Source organism: Rhinolophus hipposideros, assembly GCF_964194185.1.
Source record: "Rhinolophus hipposideros genome assembly, chromosome: 11".
Classification (NCBI taxonomy): domain Eukaryota; kingdom Metazoa; phylum Chordata; class Mammalia; order Chiroptera; family Rhinolophidae; genus Rhinolophus; species Rhinolophus hipposideros.
In genome coordinates this window covers 76,346,137-76,365,654 of record NC_138057.1, presented here as the reverse complement: position 1 = coordinate 76,365,654, position 19,518 = coordinate 76,346,137, and the positions used below count along the sequence as shown (strand labels likewise).

General features: G+C 54.8%; 1 protein-coding gene across 6 annotated transcripts in view; it reads right to left on the bottom strand.

The window, feature by feature from the left end:
• Positions 1-482: 482 nt before the first annotated feature.
• Positions 483-19,518, bottom strand: part of RALGPS1 (Ral GEF with PH domain and SH3 binding motif 1) — a 246,640-nt gene continuing 227,604 nt past the window's right edge. For all 6 annotated transcript variants that reach the window (XM_081067247.1, XM_081067246.1, XM_081067249.1 and 3 more), the window contains 6 exons: positions 12,036-12,116; positions 10,611-10,716; positions 8,763-8,855; positions 8,488-8,593; positions 6,671-6,762; positions 483-3,759 (listed from right to left, as the gene is read on the bottom strand). In XM_081067247.1, coding sequence (XP_080923373.1) covers positions 3,730-3,759; positions 6,671-6,762; positions 8,488-8,593; positions 8,763-8,855; positions 10,611-10,716; positions 12,036-12,116 — 508 coding nt within the window. In that variant the 3' untranslated portion in view covers positions 483-3,729. The remainder of the gene's footprint in view (positions 3,760-6,670; positions 6,763-8,487; positions 8,594-8,762; positions 8,856-10,610; positions 10,717-12,035; positions 12,117-19,518) is intronic.

The window sequence follows — 19,518 nt, the reverse complement described above, 5'->3', positions numbered from 1 at the left end:
AACACTGAAAGTAAGCCCAAAAGGCCTCGCAAGTAAATACTGCAAACATTAGCACCCTGCTCTCTTTCCACCTTGGAGTCCTACGTGTTCCCAAGCAGAGAGAGCTCTGCGCCTGCCGGTTCTGGGCCAACCAGCCTCTGGGACCATCTAGTCCTCACTGCCACTGAACTGGCAGGGCAAGAGGCTCTTTCATCTGTGCAGCTTTGGGAAACCTTCCTGGTGGCAGCTGCACAGGGTTGTACTTGTTGCTGGGAGGGAGGCAGGGACTTGCCAGAGGAGATGCAGTGTGAGAACTATTTCTTCATTGAGGGGTCAGCTCCTCCAGGGCAGCCGTCAGGTGTTTTGTCCTCAGCCATCTGTATCCGGGTAGAGCCTGGCACACGGAAGCACTCACCAGAGAGGCAGCTGAATGCACAGGTGGTTATGCGCAGAGAATCTATTCTTTCAAAGGGATTCTTGTAGTTGTTGTTTTTTTCTTTTTTAAACATTTTAATCATCTAACATGCCAGTATGATGTGGGACTGATTAAAGTCATTGATGAAGTCACTGAAAATAAGTTAGGTTGTGTTTTTGGCAACGTTCTCCTGGTTACAAGCATCAGTAACGTGGGTGGAGCTCTAGACGCCACTTGTGGAATGAAAGCAGACCCTGCTTGCCGATGGCTTCCCATTTTCATGGACCTTTTTCCACCTGTAAAATGGCATCCTAAAAAATACAGGTGTTGGGAGGAAGATGATGAAAGAAATACTGGCCACCTTGGCAAGAAAAAATGCTTTATAAATTCAGTTGGCAAGAGAGAGCGGGTTCTTTCCCAAACAGAATCCCTTCAAGTATCTTCCTCTTTCGATTCCACAGTAGGACAGTGTGATGAATGGGCTTCTTCAGGGAAGAGAAAGGCCACACTCCCTTATTGGGCATACTCAGAACAATATTTCTACTGTTCTCCATCAAATAAATCCTTCAGGAAGTATTTCATTTGTCAGAGAGCACTCGGCTGATCATGAATTACAAAACATGTTCAACTCAAAGGGGTGGAAATCACTCCCAGGAAGAGGTGAGGGAGCTGTTCTTGGGGCACCAGCTACCTACTCCAGTTTGTAGACAACTTTCCTTTTGGGGTGCCGTGATCTGTTTGCTTGAAGAAAAAAAATTATAGCATATGCCTGCAAGACATGTATCTTCAATGGTGTCACAAACATTTGTGCACTGTGGACCGTCAAGGAGAAAAAAGCAGAAACACTTCCCTCCAGGGGGAGCATCCACCCATGGACCCCCCCTCTGGGGTCTGTACCTGGCCCCTCTGTCCCTGCCTTGCAGCTTGAGGGACAAGCCAACACTGAGCAGACAACCTGAACTTCAATCACTTGCTCGGCCCCGAGCCCGGGTCTCAGGACTCCTCTGGTACCTTTGAGGGGCTTACCAGTCCTACGGGGGCTTTGCCAGTGAGGTCTGAACAGATTCTTCAAGAGTTCAAGCTAAGAAGGTTTCTAGGAGGCGGTGTGGGATCCTTCTCAATTAGTGAAAAGATTAAATACTTTGAAAAGAACGGCAAATGTGCTGTCTCAAATTAGACTCAGAAGAGAATCTAATTTGTGAAAGAGAGGAACATTTTGTAGAGGGCAGAACCTCATCTGATTAAGTGGAGCCTGAAATTCGGAGGTTTTTGGATAGACATCTATAATATTTCATGTGAGAAAAACCAGAACAGTCGAAGAGTGGAGAAGCACAAGGAAAATAAGTAGCTGATGTTCCACTGTTGCACGTTCCTCCAAACTTAAGACTTAAAAACTAACAGGTAGAATCAGATGGAATGTAAGTCAGAGCATTCACACTGCACAGGTCTGGTGAGAGGCGTTTGGAGTGTGGTGTTTTCATTCAGCCTCCAGAGGCTAATTTGAAGAGTCGTTGGTATGAATCAGGCGCCCGCATCCAGACGCCGGCTGAAGGTGGGTATGCAAAGTACCAATGGCCAGTGTTTGAGGCCATCCACTTTACCATCTGGAGTTTCTCCTGGCATGAGCGCATTCTAGAACTTGCTCCAGAGCAGGTGTAGTTATTGAACACACACAGTAAAGCTCAACCACAAAATAAGATCCTGATGACAACTCCTTTCCTCACCAATTCATTCAAGGTTTTAGAAAAGTTGTCACCATTTGATCAAAATACAGTGGAGGGTCCTTCAGTCGCTTTTTATCTGACCTATCACAGTTCACTGGTTAAGATGTTGTTTTGAAACATCTTGTCCGGAAACTGTTAGGGGTAGTTTGATGTCTGATCGGTGTGAGCCATGAAACCATGATAGCAATCCGGACCCAGAAATTCAGCTTCTTTCAAAAAATCATTTTAGGGTTTCCTTCTTAGAATTAGGGCACCCAGATGAGAGAGAGATGGGGGAGGGAGGGGAGCTATGGTGACAAGGCTACCACAAATGAAGTTAATTTTCATTCATTATTTTGAATAAAAATGTATTTGTGCAAAATAAAAGTCACTTAAAACATGACAGTAACAGAAAAGGACGTTGTTCGTGTGAAGAGCTTGTAACTGAATGCAGGACATGGGTTGTTCACTCCCAGGGCATTGCTTTCTTGTCACCATGGTCATCAACAATTGTGCCCTTGGATTTGGATGATGGAAAACTAGCTGGTGACTGGGTTCGGGGGCAAGGCCTCAGTGTCACTCAGCTCCTCAGTGTAATCAGGAATCCCAATGGGCCCTGGCCTGGCAGTGGAGGCAAAGGGGTGAGATGATGGGAGCAGAAGCCTGGCCTGCGGGAAGAGGTTGGTGCAACCGTTTGCCGTGAGCATGGTGGCCTCCAAGCTGCTTCTGAGAAGCTGGGGAAAGCGTCACAACTTCCCATTCTGGTCTGGGGGAGGGGGATGAGAAGAGAAGGGCCTCAGGCCAAGGGAGAGGGGCTGGGAGGAAGCAAGCAGGCCAGCCCCCTCCGCCCCCATCCTGAAGCCTGTCTCAGAAGAGCCAACAGCAACAAGGCCTGGAAGGGACCCGGGCCCAGGGAGCAGCCTTCCAGATGAGTAGCACCCATAGGAACAGAAAACAAGACACAATTTAAGGCATTGTTTGTTTACAGTAAAACAGGAGGGATCTGGGCTCTCACTCTGACCTTCCTGGGTGACAAGGCTGTCACTTCAGGTGAAAGCAGGGCCTCAAAGCCAATGAAGTGTGTGACGTCACGAGTCTTGTGCCAAAATGCATGTTTCTCGAAGTGTTCACACTCGCTCGCCGCTCGCAAGCACACGTATACGGCACGTACACGCAGAGGACGCTTTGGGGGTTGTACAAAATCTGAGGCTGCCCTGCGGGCAAGCAACCCCACACACTTGGGGTGTAAAAAGCCAGTTCACAGCCTGTGCCTTCTCTCTGGTCCCCCACACAGCTTAACACTGTCCACTCTTTCGTGCAGGAGAGAGCACTGGGGACCCGATGTGGGCTGAATGCTCTCTAGTCACAGAAGCAGCTGGTGAATGCACGAGGGCCCAGAGAGGGAGGGCGGGTGTTGCTGCAGAATGAGTCATGACAGTCGCTGGGGATTGGTGGTACGGCCTGCACCAGCGGGCCCTCTGGACTGTGAGGCCACAGGCCACGTCCCCTTGGGTCCAGCTGTGAGTCTCCCAGCACTCTGGCCAATGGCCTGTGCCCAGGACCTGCGAGTCACCACCAGTTCCAGGCAGGGCTCCCAGAAGCCTCTGAAGTCATGCCACGTCCTGCAGAGACTTATTCAAATGACATAAGGTTTGCAGGTACCTAGGAGAGAAAGCTCAGCCTTTTGTGAAAGTTCCAACCTTTTGGAAGGGGACCAGAGGTGGTTCCTAAGGGAAGGGACAAGGCTTCCCCATTCATCTGCGAATGAGCAGGTCTGGGGGGAGAGGGCACAGCAATAATAACCACTACCATCTGCTAAGTGGCCGCCGTGGTTCAGGCCCTGCTCTGAGGACTTCATGTGCATTGCGTCCTCAAGTCCTCACAACCACCCTGCGAGGCAGGTACTAGACGCATCCCCATTATAAAGATGAGGAAACTGAGGCTTAGAGAGGAAGAGTACACAGTGCATAAGCGGCAGGGCTAAGACACAGACCACACTCTCAGCCACTATCTCTGGGTCAAAATACAACTGCTCTTGGAGTGAAAGGACACGGATCCCGGAAAAGAAGCCAGCAGGAGGGGTGAGGGAGAGGTGGCAGGTTTGATGAGAAGTAATTTTATCAAAAACAAATCCATGTTGGTGTCAATTTGGTCAAACTGATAAATTGGAAACAATGCATCTCCTTGCTAATCTCAGTCGCCGAGATTTCCCAAGAGAGGAGATGCATTTCTGACTGCCTTGCATGGCACCCCCTTGCATTCATCACACGGCTGGCCTGGGGCGTAGGGAAATAATCCTCTGCTGTGGAATATTCCGTTGTTGCCAACTTTTTATTATTACACACAGCATAGAGCGGAAATATTTGGTTGAAAGTAAATTAGAAATAAAAAGGGGAAAGAGTAGACAAATAAAAAATCCCCCTCCCTTAGGTCTAAAAGTAGGACAGAAACACTTAAAAGGAGCAAAACCTTGCCACGGTACCCCACATTTACCACATGTGAAAGTCAATTGTCCTTCTGACCAAACACCTGTTCTGCCAAATGGGTTTGACCCAGTTCCCTGCGACCTGCTGTGGACCTGCTGCCACCCTCAGGCTACCCCCTCCCCTCCCCCAGAGGGCAATGGGCTCTTGCTCAGAGGAACCATCAGTGATCCCAGCTGGGGCCGCCTCAGTGCCAAGGCCCTGTTCTCTCCCCTCCCCCACTGTCCTGGTGGCCCTCCTCAGGGCTGTCAGTCACTGTCAGACCCGGAGCCACCCCAGCCTCCTGCTCCAAGAATGGCACTCAGAGCTAATGAGCCCCCTCCACACACACACGGTGTGACCAGTGCAGAGGAGGTCAGGACATTCTTCCTCTCTTGAGTGACCAGAGGTGGCACCAGCCTTGTTCATGCCCTGACACCTTGTTTACTTTGCACCGTCTTGGGGTGACTGCCCAGCAAAGCCCCCGGTCTTCCCGTCATGGAGAGGGGCACTTACAGCGACAGTTGCTTATATATCATTTTAGGCACACGCGTACAAGTGATAAGTGTGTATGTGTATCTTAATACAAACGAGGTCGCCCTCCACGTTCTTACAGCTTGCTTTGTCACTTACCCCTTTCAGTGCTCACACTCGGGTCTGCCTCTGTCTTCCTAACCGCTATCGGATGTGGCATAACAGGGAGTGACTGAGGGTCCCCGAGGTTTCTCTCAAGGACAGTGCTGCCAGGAACATTCTTACCCACGTGCCTTTGTGTGCATGTGTGAGCTTGTCCCTCGGACACGTTCCTAGCAGGCAGACGGGGGAGTCGAGGGACTGAAATGCAGCTCGTTTTGAGCTTCGCTGAGGTACCTCAAGTTTACCCCTGGATCGATCTTGTCCGACTGTTCGGTTTGCCAGGGATTTTCTGCCAACTCTGCTTTCTAGTTTCTTATCCGCTAGAATCTGATCAGCTCGTCATATATGTCCTCATTTATGTTACAGACATGCCACCACAGCTCCCTCCCACTTACAGAACTGGTTGGAGGGGCCAAGAAGTCTGTGACTGTGCTGTGACCAGCACAACCGATGTCCCTCCCCTCCTGGGCCCACACGCCCGCCCGCCGGGTGTGAACTGGCCTTTGCTGAGATCCTCTCACACTTGGGGCTGCTGCCTCCAGCGGCGCCCACACTTCCTGCTAGAAGCTTCCCTGTCTATTCCAAGCTCTCTGAGAAGAGCCCAACTCCCCAGCTCCCTCTCCTGGCCGATGCTAGGTGCCTTAGGGAAAGGAGCACCAATGCTGGCACCGCAGCCCACGGCTGCCCACCCGACCCCCAGGGTGAGGAAGCTCCAGCCTGCCCCTCCTGTGCTGGAGTGGGGAGGCAGCAGCCATTCCTCTCACACGCCGGGAAGGCAGAGGCTGTGCTCTCAGGCCCTTAGCTCAACTGCAGGAGGCTAAGCAAGCAGAGGTTCCCCGGAGGCGTGAGGCGGACAGCTCAGGGGCACATTCCCTGTGGGGCAGACGCACACCGACCATGGGACCTTAAACACATGGTGCCACTTCCTAAGCGACAGTGTCCTCAGCGCAAAACAGAGATGGCAAGAGAAGCGGCCTCAGAGGTGCTGGGAGGGCGGGGCCGGCTCCTGCACGGGAAGCATTTCACGTGATGCGCCTGCTCCTGGCTCGGTGGGTGTGGTGGGGGAGGGGACCGAGCCACCAGCCAGGCCCAGCAGACCAGAGCCCCACTCGTCAGCAGCATGGCTGGCTCTGGATACATGAATTGTTGCTATTCCTATGGGTGATGGGCGGGCGGGAGGCCCATTAGGCAGTTTGGAGTCTTCCCATGAATCAACTTTAGGGGGGATGATCTAAATAGATGCTGTTGCCTGAACCTTGAGGCGATACCGCACCTGCCACCTAATAGTCCGTGGGCAAGACACATGGCGCAGACTCATGAAGCCGGGCTTTGTTCGAAGCTGAGCAGGCGGTGCCCTGCTGAACCCTGGGAAAAGGCTCAACCAAAGAGGGCGCCTGGGGCCTTAGCTGACAGGCGGTGACGGAAGGCGGGAGACGGTGTTTCAAGAGTGACAAGGAAGATTTTGGTGACTTTACCTGAGGCCTGTTGCTTTTACATGCGTCATCCAAATGCTTGTGCCACAGTATTGCATGGAACCGGGAACCAGTCTGGAACTTGTAAACATTGCCTGATGGGTAGAGAAACCACTGGTTAAGAAGAGAGTCATAGGGGCGGGTGTGTCTGTGACTGTGGCCTGAAGATAAATGTGAACATGGGTGACTAAACCCATGAAGGAAGGTCAGGAGCAGCCCAAGGCCAGCATGGGGGCTGCAGAGGACACGCCCAGCCCACCCCAGGGCTCTTGACCATTTTTCGGCCCATGATGCCTTTGGCTCTGGGGGAGCTTGTGGACGTTTCTCAGAATAATGTTTTCAAATGCATAAAATAACATATTAAAAAATCAGTATAAAATACAGTTCTCAAACTCCTAAGAAACCACTGAGTGACGTAGTTCTATATGAGCCTCCTCATCAATGGACAAGACCAGGAGGTCGGATGCTGTCACTTCAAAGAGACGGCGTGATGGATTCTGAGATGTCTGCGGCAACTCCTGATAGGAAAACATCTGGGGTTTCTCTGGTAGACAAAATTACAGGTATTGTGAACATTCTGGTACTTTAATACTCCTAATTAAAGGACTGGAGGTCATGGAAAACAAAGATGTAATTTTTCCCCCACTTAACTTCCCAGAGACCTTGAATTCTACCCATGGACCCTGGCCACCTGCTGTGTCCCGTTTCCCTCTGTGGGTGACAGTGCTTTCCTCTGCGCTAAAGCCCAAGAGTGGCTTGTGGTCCCGTGGCCACGAGGTCTCCAGGTCAAGCTTGTGTAGGCGCAGCCTGTATTTGCTAAAGAATCCACCTCTAATCCAGGTTCAGAGCCTGGAGGAAGAAACTCAGATGGCAGCCAGGCTGAGGGCAGCTGGATGTGGGTTCCATCACCCAGAAACAGAGCTGGGAACGTGGTTCCTCCCCTCTGCATCCCCAGGGCATTTCGAGGCGCCTGTTTCTTTACTGTCCTGCTAAAAACATTAGGAGCCTGACACTCGAGGGGCTGTCTCTGGACCAGCAGCATCCGTTTTGCCTGAGAACTTGTTAGAAATGCAGAATCTTGGTCTCCACCCCAGATGCATTGAATCCATGAACAGGATCCCCACTGGCTTGTATGCACACGAGCCCTGCACTAGAACATTCCTGTGAAGGTGTGAAGATGCTTGGCGACTTCACAGCCCTGGTGAGTTTGCCTGCCTAGAATCCAAGACCCGGGAAACGTGGGGTTTGGTCAGTGACTTGGGCTATGGAGGAGATTGGCATGGCCATTCTGAATGTCAGTGCAGATGGGGCCCCTGGACGAGGTGGCGCCCAGAACCTCTCCTTCTTCCCAGCACGGTCATAGGAAAGAACCAGAAGGATGGGCGGTGACCGTGCATGTTAACTGTGGGGCCTTGCGAAAGGCTTCTTCTCTGATTTGGCCTTGGACCAGGGCCCTGCCAGAGTCTCATGGCACAGGTAATGTCAGGGGCAACCCGGAAACCTCGCAAGACGCTTGCAGCCACGTGGTCACTGTGCCATCCAGCGTTATATTATTATTCCAAGACCCTAAGGCTGCTGCTCCAGGGGTGGCCACAGGTGAGGCCACACAAGGGCTCCTGCCATATACACTGCTCTGTGGACACACCGACCATGATCTAACAGCTTTTATGGACGAGAGAGAGGACCTGGCCACATCAGAGTCTAAAGCAAAGGGAAAGCAGCAACCTCAGAAGTTCCTACTATTTCAAGGTGCACATTTAGCAGAAGAGGAAACAGGGTTGAGATGAGCTGCAGGCCCTGGCTCAGGGCCCACTGCCTACCTTTGTCAGGGTTATTCAGCTGGAAGATATCCGGGTGCTCGGGGTCGTCAGGCAGCTGCACCATCCAGCCCACGACGGAGACCTTCTTGCCAGGTGTGGATTTATACTGGAGAACAACAGCATAGGCAGGAGGTACTAGCCTCCACTGCCCAAGGAAGGCTGACCTGGGCCACGTAAGCCTCCTTCCCACCCCACCGCCCTCCCCTCCTCCACCCAGCCCCTGCAGTTCCCACAAGAGGAAGTGCCAGCATGAAGAGTCCTTTCACAGGACTTACGTGTTTTCTGTCTGTGCCCCGCAAGGACTTGGCTCTGTAGTACAGGAGGGTGGCTCCTGAGAGTGTGACCCAATATCTGGTCCACGACGACATCTACACAGGAAGGGCAGGCAGAGTGACATGCTGTGAGGGGTGGAAGTCCCCTGGCTGCCTGATACCTGACCCAACCACGTGGGTGGGAGGATGTGCCCCTCTTCCCCACCAATGCCAGCAAAGGGCACATCTTTTCCCTGGTGTCCCACACCCCTCGATGCCACCTGCACCCAGGCCCTAAAGGAGGGAGACTCCTTCTCAGTGCCTCTGAGCTCATCCGCCCTAAGCCCTACCTCCCTGCTCTGCTCCTTAACTCGGAGAGCCCTTCCTTTTTTCACCTTGTCTAGGGCAATGCCAAGGCATAACTTTTGTGTTCAGGTGACCTGGGCCCAAGAATGTCCTGGAGAAAAACATTTTTAAATTGCGGACATGGTAAGCCGTAGCCTGGAAGAACCATAGTGTTTTCCATGGGGTGCTCTGGTGGAGAATGAACGGCAATGCAGTTGGAGAATTTATGGCTAGAGGTGGGAAAACCGACAGGGCCAAGCTGCAGGCATGGCTTCTGTTTCTCTAGCTGTAAAGGCAGGAGCTTCCCATTTAGGGGTTCTACTCCTTGGTTTGGGGAAAACACTTTGGTGGGCCTTCTGGTTCTGCAAAGGCAAAGCAAACACCCTCTCTTGGAAGGAAGAGGGTTGCACGTACAGGAGTAGGCTGGTGGGCGTCACAACCCACAGGGCCCTCGCCCCACATTAGGTGGAACTGCGTCGCCAAGAATGTAAAAGCAGTAGCTTTCTGACGACCCCCACAGGTGTGTACAACACACATGCATATGCATGTCGGACTGAAAGAAGCTCCATGAAACAGCACTTGGCTTTACTGTCAGGAACTCCATTATTTTTTATTCTATTCTACTCCAAAAATATGGGTCATGACGCACTAAACTGATTTCATCACTCATTTTTGGGCCAACCAGCATTTGGGAAAACACTGCTTTCAGGGTACCATCTTTCTCTGGCCTCAGAATGGCTGAGGCCTGGACTCGGGGTGTGAGGGAGGCAGGCAGTCTGTACAATTGCTAGAGATAAGGCCCTATGTCACCGGATGCTTTGAGACACTCTGGGTCAAGGACAGAGTGTGGCCCACGGCTGGGGGAAGACTCCTCCCCACCCATGAGCCACCTCTGGACTGGGGCCTGGCATCTTCACGGTGGGCATCTCCAAGGGGCAAGTGGCTATGTGGCAGTGGACAGGGGCAAGCAGGGGCCAGAGCCGGAGAGGAAGGGCAGAGCAGATACCAGCAGGGGCTACTAGAGAGGCAGGTCCCAGGCAGGTCTGCAGGCAGCTTGCTATGGATGCTCCATGGAAACAACAGAGAGGCTTTTGCAAGGGGCTGAGGCCCTGCCACGGGTGGGGTCATGGAGCCAGGGGCATCTGGTCCAGCACGCATGGCCTGGGGGCTGGTGGGGGAGGCTGAAGAGCCTCCTGATTCCTTGTCCCTGCCTTGTTGTGACCTGCCGTACAGTGTTGCTGGGGGAGAGGGTCTGGATGGGAGCGTCCCCGGCTGTGCAGACGTCCAGGGGCAGTATCCACCCCACCTGCCCGGGTCTCCAGGTCCATGTGCCCTCAAGACAACTGCACACTCCAGTTTGCTGCATGCTCACTGTGCACACTGCCCCATGCGGCATTCTTGCCAAGTCCTCTAGGACACAGGCCCAGTGGCACAGCCAGGGCCGGAAGGCTGGTTGACTGGTGTCCAGAGCCCACAGCCTTCACTGATGCCCGTGCTGCCTCTGGACAGAAGGGTGCCTGCACTTACCGCGGGCTTCCGTCCTTCCTTGAGCAGAGTCTTCCTTCTCAGAGGCCCCTCCATGGTGGGCACGGCTGCTGAGCTCCCCAGTGTACAGGTGCACGGGCCGGTGGGGCTAAGGGGAGACACTGGTCAGACATCGCCCAGAGGAGCTCAGCTCAGGCACCCTGTCACTCACTGGGGCCCACGGGTCCCTCACTGCCAAGCCCACATGCTGCCACAGGTCGGAGGACTCAACAGTGTTGGGCAAGGCCAGGGAGGGAGGGCCTCGAGGCCGCAGAGAGCTCACCCCCCCTTAGAACTGCACCTCCCTCATCTTTCTGAGTGCTGCAAAGCTCTAGGCTTGGTGCACACGTTCCCCGTAACCCAGGCCCCTAGCAGCAACCCCCGCTCCTGACCTTAGTGGTGGCCCCTCCTTGTGTTGGCAGGAGCCTTGGAGGAGCATGAAGGAAGTGGGACGGGGGTGGAGTGAGAAGGTGGGGGCAGGTGCTACATACACTGCCATGAGCTGCAGCTGTTCCTCAGAGCTCCTCTGTCACCCTCTGCCACAGGTAAAGGCGTGCACGTGCAGCACCGGCCCAGACCTCTCCTCTAAGCTCCAGCCACACGTGTGCAGGAGCTGTTGCTCACTGGATGTGAGGCGCCTCCCTCAGCCGGTCGCCTCCCCCCAGGCTGCTCTTCCTCCGCAGCCCCGTGAACGGCACACCATCCACCCGGCTGCTTGAGCCACAAACCGAGGGGTCTTCTTCTCTCACCCCTCCACCCCTGCAACCGAGTCAACCCCAAGGACGCCTGGATCCCTTGTCCCAAACATGGCTGACTGTCCGTCTCAGCCATCTTAGCCACTCCCCCCACCTGGGGGCAGAACTTGGTCTTCCTCTTGCTCAGCCCTGGCCTCACACCGTCCCCTCCTGCCTCCCCCGTGTGCTCTCCACACCGCAGCCTGGAGGACCTGGTTGTCACCACCCTTCCTCTCCCTCCCCTCTCACACCAACGGTCCATTGTCTGACACCATCCTTACCCTCTGCCGGACGTGGCTCCGCCCACCTCCCCGGCCTCATCTCACACCCCTCTCTCCTTTCTCACTGTTTCCAACACTGACTTTCCTTCACTCCCAGTCACCTTGCTCTTTCTGCCTCATGGGCCCGTGGGCTGGGGGCGCTCTTATTACCCTTCCACCTCCCCTCCCTTTCTTTTCTATCACTCTTCCAGTCTTTACTCCAGGGAGGCCTTCCCTGCTTTCCCCTCAGAACACTCCTACCCACTCCAGGCCACTGGCACCTGGGATTTTCTACCTCTTCCATAACAGCAGCTTCATGGACTGAGGCAGAGGCCGTGTCCGTCTCATTTGCAGCTACTAGCACAGGGCTTAGCATCCAACAAGCACCTCACAGTTTATTTATTGAATAAACGAGCACATGAATGAATGAATACCTGTAGACGCAGCTCCGGGTTCTCGGAGAATTCCGAACTGGAACCCGCCAGTTGGGCCCCAGCGTGGCATAGAGCCGTCCCCTGATTCAGAGGAAAAAGGGTGAGTTTTAGCAACAAACTGGAAAGACCAGATACTCTGAAGGGGTCCAGAGCATCTCAGACTCTGTGGTCATTAGCTCAGGAAAGGGCAACCCCAATTCTTACCCCAGCCTCCTTGGTCATGCTGCAAGCACACCTGAGCTGCCAGGTCAGTGAACAAACAGCCCAGAGCCTCCATCCAGCAAGCCCCTGGCTCTCCAGATAATTATTTCCTTAATTTTTAAAATGAAATGTTCACCCTTCTTCCAGTGGCAAGGTGGTGACTAAAATCCAGGCACACTCTCTTTCTCCAGTGTGAGGTTAAGATGTTCAACAGAAAATGCCCGAATACTCCATGGTAAACCCCACTGAAAGTGCAGAGACACAGAACTACGGGCCGTCTTGCACGTCGACCGAGGGGAACGGATTGCAGTGTCCTTCACCAGGTACCACTGAATTCCTGTTGGCTCCGTCCTCTCCAAACCTGCTCTGTGACCTGCTCTGTCCAAGAATTCGGGCTCCAGGATCTCTCCGGGGGCTGCCTGGCTGGCTTCTCTCTCACCCGGTCACCAGCAGTGAGCCTTTCCAGGGGCAGGTGCTGCTTCCAGGGTCAGCAGGAAGCTTAACCTATTTGGGGGGGCTCCCATCTTTCTCTCCTCTCGTTACGCTTCCCTGTCTTAGCAGAATGACTTCCTGTGTCGGCTTGTCCTCAGCCTTCTCCCCAGCCCTACAGCATGGTCTGTCCCTGGCTCCAGCCTTCCTTGCCCGTTGGCCAAACAAGGATGCAGCCCAACTTACAAAGTCAGACAAGCTCCAGATTTCCTTTGCAAACGGTCCCTGTGCTCTCCACTGCCAGTCCTAGTGGCCGCATGTTACCCTGTGGCCCTGGACACCTGCAGCTGGTGTGGGGACATCCTCCGTCCTTGTGGCAGGTGCGTCATGTAGCTGAGCTCAGCTTCCTCTGCGAGGACCCCTCCATCCTCCACTCAGGAAGGGACTGTTCTTGAGGCCCACCTTGGGTCCGCTGTCCAGGGGCCCAAGTTCAGGGCTGGTGGGAGTCTGGCGGTCACCCGGGTCGCGTGCTCTAGGACACCACTGCAGCATGTGCTTGGTCCCCCAAATCCTTAGGTGTTTAACAGGTCTCAGCCCTTTCCCCACCACAGCCCCTGGCAGGTGACGGTCACAGGCTGCCCCCCACCCCCACCATGAGCTGTGGCACAGACCGGGCCCTGGCACGCTCGACACCCAGCCCACAGGCCCATGGCCTCCTCCCTGTCTTCCATCCAGAAAGGCTCGCAATGCAGCGAGTGAACGGGACACTACAGGTAACGATGAACTTGCTCTAATTTATGAAAAGCTTCAGCAACTTCACGGTGACTGGCCATACCTGCCGTGCACCGCACCACTGGGTGTGACACCATGATGTCACCACCCTGTGCTTCAGCAGGCTAGTCGGAGGGCTCAGTCCCAGGGATGCGTTGCTCCCAGCCACGAGTCAGGGCGGGGGCTGACAGCAAACTTTCCTACGGTGACACCCTGTGTGCCCAGGGGTTCTCCACGTTTGATTGGACTTCTGCTCCAAACTGCCTCAGGGTGGAGCTGGGCATGGCGCCTCCCTTCCCAGATCGGGCTCCTCTGGCTCCTCTGCCCACCTCTCTTCTCAGGAGTCTTCTTTTCCCGGAGCCCCAGAAAAGTGTGTGACGACAGTGGACTGTCGGCGGAGCCCAGCAGCCCCTCACCGGGCGGTGTGGGGGGTGCTGCTACCTTTTCTTCACCGTTCTCCCGCCTTGTGGAGACAGTATGGCTGCCGCTTAGCAGATGCTGGGCAGGACTGCCGTGTTGTTGGAAGCACTGCATCAGCGTCTTTCACCCAGTCTCGCCTTTCATGCAGTCAATCCTCACCTTCTTCCTGGAGGAGGTGCTCCCAAAGTGCACTGGGCTGGTGGGGGGTGCAGGGACTCCGCGGTCACTGGGGCAGCTCACGGAGGGGTCACGAGTTATTGAGGGCCCCTGCGTACCAGGCCATACACTCACTCTCCCATGGTAGTTTTGTTCAAGCACCATTATCCTCCTCAGAATGGGGAAACTGAGGCTCAATAATGTGGACCGTTGATCGAGGTTTGAGCCTGGTTAGCCAGGACTTGAACCCAGGTCTGTCTGACTCTGTAGCCCAAGATCCACCCACCCCTTTCGGGTGGGGACAGGCTGAGGTGTCCCATGTGGCACTGGGCATTGCCATGGGCACTGTCCCTGCAGGTGTCTGCTGCAGCTCACGCCAAACAGGCTCTGTGAGTGTCTCAGACTGGACGGCCACACTGTTCTTAGGCCCTGGATCTCTGAGGGGGTGGGGGTGGGGGTACCTCTGGGGTCCCTGGTCCCTGGGCTTCCCTGAGGGAGTGTCCTGGTGGTTTTGGCTGCCTGGCAGTTAAGAGCAGCTGCCATTACCGACTGCTTACTATGAGACAACTAAGTGCTGTCACACACTGTCCTTCCCAACTCTGTGAGGGGGCACTGTTCTCACCCTGCCTTAGAAGAGGAAACTGAGGCTCAGGGAGGTGAAGCCACTTGTCCCACCCCACTGGCCTGTCATTAGGAATGGAGATGGAAGTGCTCACAAAAGGAGGCTGGCTTTCCCAGGTGAGTGGGGGGCGCAGTCAGTCAGGCTGCTCGGGTGGGGGAGTCAGAGCTGGCTCCCCCTGCAGCCTGGGGGAGTGACCCTGGCCTTGAAGAGCAGTGTACCGGTGACTTTTCCCAAGGCCAGATTTTAGGAGAATAGAGTCAGGGCTGTGGCGGCCATCCTTCCCTCCCAAGGTGAGCGCCGCAGGCCAGGAGGAGGGTGTGACCTGCGGGGTGGCTCCGGATGGGCCCAGGCAGACTAGCTCCAGCACAGAGGAGCCAGGATCTTCAGCCACCGGGGCCAGCTCACTTCCCTGCTTTGAGAAGATTTGCTATTTGAATGTTCAGGGCCAGAAAATGCAGAATGAATGGGCAGCGGTATCTGACTCCAGAAATCATGGGCTTTATCTGAGTGACGTGGGAGCTCCTACTCCAGAGCCATAGGCAGTCTTCCCAGCATCGTGCTGGGAACGTGTGGCTGAGCAGAATGTATCCCAGGAAGGCCGTTTTCCTGTTCCCTCCCAGGGATGGACCTTGGGGGGTGGCATGAAGAGGGGCTATAGCAGGCAACCCTCGTCATATGGAAATCTGGTCTGGGGAAGATGTAGGTTGGCAACCGAGCAGAACAGCTCAGTCCCAAAGGCTGTGCAAGATGAGGGGGTGCGGGTGATGGGGTGATGGGGTGATGTGTGATGGCGATGGTGATGAAGGGGACGATGGGTGCCAGGTAATGAGCTAAGCAGTATTCACTCATTATCTTGTTTAATCAACAATACTGGAAGGCCGGCACTATTCTTACCCCCACCTTACAGATAAGGCATGTGAGGCCTGGAGAGCTGGAGTAACTTGCCCAAGGTCACAACACTAGAAAAAGGAGGAGTGGGTGCTGCAGTTGAGGTGGAAGCAGACAGGGGACTGCTTGAGCCAACAGCACCCTGGGAATTCAGACGGGCCAAGGCAGGTCTGACAGGCGTCTTCCTCTCGATAGTTTTCTAGGTCAACATTAGGTACCTGGGGGTTCCTGTTACTGGTCTAGGAGGCTGGGGAGCAGGGAGAAGTCTTGGATGAAAACCACACTGGGACCTCAGTAATCTCGCCTTAGCAGAAACAGGGTCCCCCAATTCTTCTGTCTCAAGTGCACAGAGCCCCTGGTGGGAGCGTTGCTGTGGAAGGGTCCAGGTACTGGTGCTGTCCTGTACCAGGGGACAGCCAGCCCATCAGGGTAGCGCTTGGCCTGATGATTCCCCCTCATCTGCAGGCAGGAAGCTGCCCGCCTGAGTTCTGCTGGGCCCTGGGACATCCTCAGGCAGTACTTGTGAAAGGACTTTTACTGCCTGTGAGTCCCTCACTCTTCCCTGGGCACTGTCCCTGACCCACTGAGTGGGTCCAGAGGAGCCAAATTTGTCCTGCAAGTTTAGCTGCGTGGATATAACAACACCTGATCTGAGCCAGGTCAATCAGATTTTTTTCTCTCCTGGCAATTAGGAACCACATTTGAGAGACTGAAGGTCAGGCTCTGTGGCTGGGTGAAGCCGTAACATGTCAACTTGGGAGCTGTGAGGTGTTCATGATCCTTCTGTGAGCTGAGGCGTCTAGAAAGCTGGTCCGCAGGGAGAGAGGGGAGTATAGCAGATAAACAGAGAAGGATTGACAGGAGACAGGAGAGTCCTGCCCACTTCCTGGAACCTGACCCTGGAGCTCGGAGGTATTGGCCAAAGAGGTTGTGGCAGAGATTTCTTGGCTACCTATAAAGCCGCAGGTGAGGCAGGGCCCCGCCCCCAGCAGGCGCCCAAACACAGGTCAAGCAGAAGGCCCTGGTACCCTTGCCCAGTGTTCACGCTCAGAGGGGCCTAAGCTCCTGGGTGGAGCCTCACGTGCCAGACTTCAGTGTCTTCTGCTCAGAACAAGGCAAGAGATGGGCTCTTTGAGGGAAATCAGAAGCAGACGCCCCACCCGTGGCAGAGCAGAACGGCGGACCAGAGCAGGACAGACCTGAGGAAACCACACTGAGGGGTGACAGCTGAGGGACGTGAGCCTGGGGGATTCTTGGCCCTTAGCCAAAGGGCGGGCTGAGGGACAAGGCCCTCTGTGACAGACCCTGAAAACAGACACTGTCACGGTTGCACTTCAGTCGAAGTGAACCCCTTACCTCCAGGATTGCCTCCAGAGCTTCACTTCCCACTCCCAAAATGCTGCAGAGTTTGGGGCTCAAGAGGCCTCTTGCCCTTGTAACCTGGCAAACCCAGGACATCTGCCCGAGACCTCTGCTTTCCTCAAGGAAGGAAAAGAGTGGTACTAAAAACCGATTTCAAGGTAGCAGGCCTGGGGCTCTGCTGCCATGACTCTACCGTCCTGGGGTCTCCCTAAAGATGTGGGAAGATTCCACCAGCTAAGAAGAACAAGTAACCTCACACAGACAGAATCTGCATCACCCCACCTCCTTGACACCCTAGAGCACCTGCGGGGCCGACTGTCAGCAGCGTCCCCTTAACAGGCCTTCTCCCCAGTTCCACGCATCCTGGGCGCCGACCGGGGCTGGTGGACACACCTTCACTGTAGTCCAACCATCCCATGATGACTGAACTGCCGTCTGGGCAATTTTCCCTTTACCCCACCCAGCCTTAGAGCCCTGGGCTCGTACAAAGTGACACTCAGAAAAATCCCAAACAGAGCAACGCCACGGATGTGCAAAGTATTTCCTGTGAGCACCCTCACTGCAGCATCAAGGGACCTGAGACTCAGGGAGGTTGAGAGACGTGCCCAAGGTCACTGAGACAGGACGATTCCTGACGGCAGGCCCCACCCAGCAGGACCGGCTACGTCCGGAAGCCAGACCGTGATCTTGCACTACAGGGCACATCATGAACGTCAGGGGCCAGGACACACCCTGGAGCCCAGCTCTCCTGTGGCCACGTATTAGAGACACCAAGCATTCCTGGGCCACCCCTGCCATCCTGGGACACGACTCAGGCCGCAGTCTCCTCAGGCCCAGGACCCCTCGAGGGCCCACTGTGGTTTTCTTCACCAACTGTCCTTGGACTTTAACTGTACTGTCACCTGTACCAGAAGCCACTCCTGAACCCGCAGTCTGACTTGGTCCCCCTGCTGGACACATTGTGTGTGACACGTCTTTTTCATGAGCCTCTGTAATGAACTTGGTGACGTACTTTCATATTTCGCCTCTTAAAAACTGATCAGTAAACATTTTTGATGGTATCTTCTTTAAAAAAATTAAATGTCAATTTTTTTTCTGGGTGTAAAAGACACATTCACCCACTGTGGAAATGTTGGCGAATACAGACAAAAATAAAGGAAGAAAATCACTCCTAACCCTACAACTCAGAGATAACCCAGATGAATGACCTTATGTATTTTCTTGCCTACGTATATCTCTAGCATCCCTTTTGTTCCTCTTTTTAGAAATGTCATGTAATAATTGTAACTCTTAGGCTGACATTCTTGTTCTCAGTTTTAGAGCCAAAGTCGGTGTACGGCAGCGCCTGCAGCCTTCTACTGATGGGCCTGACGAACACATCCTCTTCCCCCTCCGTTTCTGCGAAGCCCGAGGTTTGCTCCAGGTCAGCCTGGTGCAGCATCCACACTCCCTGCTTTCCAGTTACGAAGTCCACGTGGACAATGCCTTTTCAGGGCCCCCTCCCTCCCCTTCCTGGGAAAGTAGTGTGACAGAGGGCTCTTCTTCTGTCTTTGTCCCCATTCCCAGGACACTGAGGCGGTTGAGGGCACGAGGAAGCGTCTTAAGAGAGAAGGCCTCCCCCCTGCCCAGTGACTCCAGCCTCTGGCTCTTGAGGGCCTTCACCCAGGACCCCCACTCTGTCCTCATCCTGGGCCCTGAGACAGGGGAAGGTCTTTAGGGCAGCCCAGGGGGCTGAGGAATGACCAATGCCTCCCTGGGTATGGCCACCGACACCCCCGCCCCCCAGCACACAAGCCCTATGACCTTGCTGAGATGGATCAATGAGGGGACAGGAGGATAAGCAGCAGCAGCAGCAGAAAGTCCCCTTTGTTCCCCGACCCCTCATTCCGCAGTCCCAGCAAGAACAGGGGTTGGTGGCTGTGCCACCGCTGCGCCTGGCCCACCCCATAGAGAGCAGTGCGGCAGGTCCCAGGGAACCTGTGGGCTCCCACATGGGCACTCTTTAAGGATGGCCACCTCAAGAAAGCACTGGACACAGCCTGAACTCTAGCTGCCACCCAAGGATCGCCTTTGGACCGCCAGGCTGAAATGTCTGTGTGTATAAACTCGGGGAAGGCAAACTTGCCAGCCTTGGCCAAACAATGGGAACCCTCCTGTCCGTCTGCTCCCCGTGGCAGAAAGAGAGATGCAGAGGTGCCCTCAAGCCAACGAAAGTTGTGTGCTTGTGGCGGGGGTCCCTGGCCTGGGGCCTCCCTGCCCTTCACACTGGTCTCTGGCTCCACTTCTCTTCCTGGCCTGGGCCGACCCTGTCAGCAGGGCTGGGGGCCTGGGCGAGTCAATTCAAGGTTGTAGTCTCTAAGCTTCAGGGCTGTGGGGCAAGGTGTTAACAACGCCCCCCAGCCTGGCCGCTGGGTGTGGCCCAGCCCTCTCCTGCTCCCTTGGCTCTGGTTCTGAGGCCACTGTCCACCCATGCGGATAGGAAGACGCAGAGAGAACTGTGCTCTTATAGTGCCTGCTGGGCACAGCTGGCGGGGTTTCTGGGAGGGGAGGCTCACTTTGCTGGAAAGTGATTTGCAGACTCTTTCGGGGCAGATGCTGGCCTCTGGGCCCAGGCAGGGTGACACCTGGCCTTCT